At 33.5% G+C, this 5,603-nt stretch overlaps 1 protein-coding gene across 1 annotated transcript; it reads left to right on the top strand.

Moving 5' to 3' along the window:
• The first annotated feature begins 1,175 nt into the window (after positions 1-1,175).
• Positions 1,176-4,815, top strand: Smp_088240 (hypothetical protein). The gene is made up of 5 exons (XM_018789959.1): positions 1,176-1,204; positions 1,270-1,498; positions 2,451-2,576; positions 2,613-2,720; positions 3,698-4,815. Exons 2-5 carry the CDS (start codon positions 1,437-1,439, stop codon positions 3,912-3,914), a joined length of 513 nt encoding a protein of 170 aa, XP_018655350.1. The 5' UTR covers positions 1,176-1,204; positions 1,270-1,436; the 3' UTR covers positions 3,915-4,815.
• Positions 4,816-5,603: the final 788 nt, after the last annotated feature.

Raw genomic sequence — 5,603 nt, 5'->3', positions numbered from 1 at the left:
GATGGGCATGTATTAACTCGTAGACGACCTTCAGATTCCACCTCACAGGCGTGAAATGAATTTGATCATCTCATTGTAATGCACCCTACAGATAAACTATTCAGAAAGGAAGACGAACCACGTGAGAAAGTTTTACTACTTTCAAAGTTAGTGCTTAAGCAACTTCATCATTAATTCTTTTGCGTGCGATTCTGCATTGAAATACTTTATCTCCTATAACCTCCTGACTTCAGCTTAATATTGTCAACCATAGAATTGAACCTAGACACCACTACATGTGACATTCGGGGCATTCCTTTCTACTAGCACAAAAAAGCTCACACGAAAATCCATCCAAGCGTTTTTGTATGATTCCTTATTGGAAACAACACTGACGACACCTACCATTGAATCTTTTAAGGAGGGCTATAAATTTAATTTGATTCTTAAGTTGCCATAAATATTTAGGGTTGGCAACACTTTTTCCATGGACACTTTCATAATCAAAACATACCAATTCACTCGAATCAAAAGTCAGGAATGTAAAATTTGGAAGATATATTTGGGAATTTATCTGTTGGTTCAGAAGCGTTCGATCTGAGCTGGTTAGTTGTTGCCAGGGTTGAAAAGCACAGTGTACCTAATCATGATCTGGTCAGGATTCATAGCTGAGAGCTTTCAACAGGGGTTTTTTCAGTAAAACTAATGAGGTTAGCATCCATGATGAGGACATACTGGACCATTTCCGCGGATTTATTTATCGCTACATTTCCTCAGGTACTAAGGCAAAGAATTCAAGATGTCACTTTTCAACAATCCCACCAATAACTGACCAACATTTTCGCATTCAGACACAGAAGGAACGTAGGAAGAATCACATCTCTCCGCGATCACTAAGACTTTATAACTAACCACACATAGATCCCAATTAGACATACAATTTGTTATGTCTGTCCAGAATACTATTAGGCTTATCCAATCAACGGCCACAATTTTTTCGTGCATAAAACTTCTACAAACTGCATGTAGATCCCAAGAAGCTAACAGTTGACTAATTCAATCACACAGTTTGTAGTTTGTCTGACCCTACGAATCATAGAAAAGACCTTGAAGTGTTCATTAACACATGTTGATAATTTAAATAACACTGGTCCTGACTATTAGGTTGGTTTAATCTCACGCTTGTGTCATAGCTGTTTAGTGTCGATTGCCTTAATAAATAATTGTTAGTGTCTTTATGTGCTTACTGGTCTATCTGTTCACTTTTTGTCTTGTTTTTTTCTGTTTTAGTTTCCTCCACACACTGACCTAGTACACAACCTACCGAAAATTGAAAATTACATCAGATGGCCATTTCACCTCGTCTTATTGAATATGGGTTGAAAGCTGCTGGGATTATCACTGCTGTTTGTATGTTTCCGAGTATTATGCATATTTAGCTTTCAGTATGCTTTTCAATGGGAGTTGTTTGCATGATCTCCATATCAGCGCAGTGCATTATTGGTGGACTTTTCCTAATGTGAGTTTCACTTCAAGCCAATATTACAAGTGTTTTCATCACCGTTACATTATTTCTCAGTTTATTCCGTAGTTTAATTCCATAAAGCTATCACATTGCAATGTGGGTAGATTCTAGTTTTGAGCAATATCTAATATTAAGTAGGTAATCCGAACAATTACAATGCACGTTTGCAGTCTATATTCTTTGTTTACCTCTGTTGGTTATCACTTCTCGTGAGTGAAGTACGTGAGACGGTTAACAATTTATCTGGTGATTCTAAGCCGGAATTATCTTAGTTTTGTCGAAATTCGAGTTACATACTTGGAGACCAGTAGCAGCTGGAGGTCTTATTCGATTTGAGCTTTGAACTGCATCGTATTAATAGGCCTACTTAATGCGATATACCTGGATATGTGGATCTTTGCTTAGGAATACTACCTTTTAAGCTGAAAACAATTGACTAAGTCTAATTACGTTTATGATATTCCTGAAGTATGCTAAATCAAAAAATACTGCCTAATGCTTTGTTAGTCTTTATGATTACACAGTGATGTTTAGACATTTGTAAATCTGGACACGTAAGACTGACAGGATTATTAACTTTAAAGAAACAATCACATAACATAGCATAATTAGTATTCATTAGTGGCACATCACGCCATTAAGCTTTCTGGATAAAGTCAATTCTAAATTCCCAAAACTGACAACCATGTGTGCCGAACAATAAATATGGTCAGCATTTTACTTGATATGAGAAAGTGGATATGTGTAATTTATTTATTTAATCTCGTAGTTATGATGTATGTTGAAGTCTTGAATTTACTTTTCTGTAAATATTTCACAGTCTTCGTAACTATACGGCAAACAAATTAGTATTCCTGTTATTGAAAATTGTACATGAGTTCACTGTTTTCTCCTTCAGTTCCCATGATAACTTCGAATCTTTTCTTTTTTCTGTTTATTCCTAAAGTTTAATTGGTATAGTCGTCATAATATTCGAAGCACCAATATGTTGTTCCATGATACCTCAATTGCATAAATTCAATGAATTCATTGAAAAACGATCCTCGATTGAAAAGTCGATTTTCTATGGAATGTAAGTCAATATTCGTAATTTCTATTTGCCTTGTAGTGCAGCCATTTTACCAATGAGTTTATGTTTTGGGATTTCTACACTATTTTGTGGATTAGCTTTGGCTGGATGTTGTGCATTCAATGTCTGGAGAATTTTTAAAGAAAGGTTAGTTTAGTTTATTTACTTTCATATCTATATTTACAAATTTTATTGTCAAAAGATTAGCCGATTCATTTGATCATAATATTAGTATTTTTAACCTGAAATTCATTCCAGTTTGGATGGTGAGACAGTAACTGCCTTTAGATAATAAATATGGTTGACATCACCGAAAAAATGTGTCTGTGTTTGTGAGTCACGCCCGCTCGTTTGTCTTCTTATTGTCCCCATTATTTTAGTTTGGTCAGGCAGATTAGAAATATGCTTCACGTAGTATGCAGAACTTCTTATACCTATAGTAACAATCTGTTAGCTAGATTATTGTTTATGCTCGTGCTTTTCAAATTTTTGAGTAATGTGGAAGATCAGCATTAAGTTTTAACATAACTTAATCAAACCGAGGTTAATCACAAGCTGTTATTGATCATAGGTCGATTAAGCTACCTACTGTTCTTAACAGACATTTCACTAAACTTTATTCAGTGCTGTTTTAGCAAGTTTTATAAGTATAACTTATGTGTTGCAGTAAATCTTAATTAGGTCAACAAAGTAGAACTGATTTTCATTCTCGAAAATGCTTTGACAACATTTTACTTATTTAGACCATTCGTTCCTTTGGTAAGGAATAAAGCTAGACTTCAGTCTTTTATCAATGTATCTTTCGTGTATTTATAGCCGTTAATAGGTTTATCTCATATCGTACATTTATATACAGTTATCATATATGTAATAAATGTCAATGTAAACTTATCCCAACACTAACATTAACAATCATTGGTTTTAACCGAAATTACCACTTAATCTGTAATATATAATTCTTTGGTCCCTGACTGGTGTATAGATGGTTGCATTTATGGAATAAACTGCAGATTAATATATGTTAAGCTAGAATGTCCTCATCTTTTAAACGTGATATCGACTATTTTATAAATTAATAGTTTTCTACTCTCATTTTACTGTATATACAAAACATTTTGTTCTAGACGCGATGGACAAGCAAATCCAGTCGGCGTTGGTTCTGACCATCATACTCAATATGCTGCAGGTGAATCACAACCTTCAACGTTTCAAGGTGGATATGGTGGGCAACCAGGATTTAGGGATCAGTTAATTGAAAAAGCTGCTGTCGGTGCTGTAAAAGGTGTGATTAGTGGTCCTGGAAGTGGTGGTTATCCAGGAACAGGTTATTCCGGTACTTAGTTATTATCTTAAATCAGTTGGTTACGATTTATCTTCTGCCAAGATAATAATCATGTTTTGTGTTTTCTTTTTCTATCATTATGCAAATGAGTTACATTCCATGTATTCTTTCTTTCGTTTTATTATTATCTCTTTATAAATGGCTATATATATATTAATTGGCATTTATTGCAGTTGTTTGTTTTACATTACATCTATTTAGTTGTATTATATACCACTTGACTTCACTATAATGTTTATCAAAATACCACACTTGACTTTGAATCTCAATTCCACTAAGTGATACATTGTTATTGTCAACTTTTTTGATTTCTATAACTATTCTAGTTGTCGTAGATGGATTACTTCAATGATTCTTTTCATTACAAACAAGAGATTGTTCAAGAGAATCACTGTAAAAGTGTCAATCCAAAGCTTGATATCCTTCATTAAATTGTCGATGATATTCTACCGATAGAATGTTGATAATTGTACATCAACTGATTTAGTGTTGTATAATTTGTCGACAGTTTTGTGGATGACATCATTTTAAAACAGAGACTACCTATCGATCTATTTTTTGCGACACGTGATATTATTATTGGTATATTCGTTTTTATTTTTCAAATGACTTATTTCCATCCAGGATTATTGATATTTAAGAACTATTTATCTTCGTCTCTTTGTGTCTATCAGTGTTTCACTTATGTTTATTGTCAAATCTATACTTTGAACGAAACTCATTGTTAGAATTATTTTACCACCACTAATATTAATTTTGTTGTGATTGCTTTTCTCACTAAAAACGTTTCGATTGAAAGTCATCTTTATTTTAGCTTATTCTAGCCTATTAAAAATGTCTGTGTACTGCCAGTCATACTGTGCTGTGATGTTTCTTATAACAGTGTACGAGTTGTATAGTAGCTCAGTTTTTCTGTAATGAATAACAGCCTGGCCAGTAATATTTAGTGTTTCAGAAGTACATAGGGATCTTTACTGATGCTCGTAAAAGTATTGTTTATTCACTTTTGGTCAGAGTAATAAAACGGATCTAAATTCTATTTGGTTTATGTTTCACACACCTATTAAACTAATCTACTTAATAAATGCAACTTAGGCTTTATGTTCCTTGTATTTGTACTGGCGTAAAATATAATACGTTATGTAAACTCTTCAGACTTACGATGTTGCTATTCTGCTTCCAAATCCAAGTGAAAACTAAATAGTATTTAAATTTTGATAAAGTTCTAAACTAAAATTACTCGAGCAGGTGAAACCCATACCTGCAGTTCATTATTCGAAGTTGCCTTCCCTTCTTACAGAATAAACAGAAAACTTAGACTGTTTCACTTGCTCCATAGATGGCGTAAAATTTTGGTATGTCTGGTGAGAGTCATCAAATAACTGAAGTATGTTTGACTAATTGACTCATTAATGAGAGCAACATTTTAAGGTAAAAAAAATACTCCTCCAAACAATTCCGTATAAATGTTAGTGGGATATAGATCGGATTAGAGGACGTTCCGCGAATAATTGTGTTCGATCACGATGATTGACAAATTCTTAGCTAATCCGTGATAGCCGATAATTGAAACAGACTCCAGGATCTTCTCCTGTAAGATTATAAATATACTAAAGTTTTTTCCTATATTGATTCCTAATTTCACTCAACCTTGTTTATTTGGATTATAATTACGTTCCTGTTCAACA

This window comes from Schistosoma mansoni, chromosome W, assembly GCF_000237925.1.
Source record: "Schistosoma mansoni strain Puerto Rico chromosome W, complete genome".
Classification (NCBI taxonomy): Eukaryota; Metazoa; Platyhelminthes; class Trematoda; order Strigeidida; family Schistosomatidae; genus Schistosoma; species Schistosoma mansoni.
The sequence above is the reverse complement of the archived record's forward strand: the minus strand, read 5'-3'. Positions and strand labels throughout refer to the sequence as shown.

What these genes read in the sequence shown, in the direction of transcription:
- Smp_088240 (XM_018789959.1), top strand. Translation starts at nt 1,437, where the DNA reads ATGGGAGTTGTTTGCATGATCTCCATATCAGCGCAGTGCATTATTGGT. An exon ending in ATTGGTGGACTTTTCCTAAT is followed by an intron (nt 1,499 to 2,450) that starts GTGAGTTTCACT and finishes TTATTCCTAAAG; the next exon opens with TTTAATTGGTATAGTCGTCA. An exon ending in AAGTCGATTTTCTATGGAAT is followed by an intron (nt 2,577 to 2,612) that starts GTAAGTCAATAT and finishes TTTGCCTTGTAG; the next exon opens with TGCAGCCATTTTACCAATGA.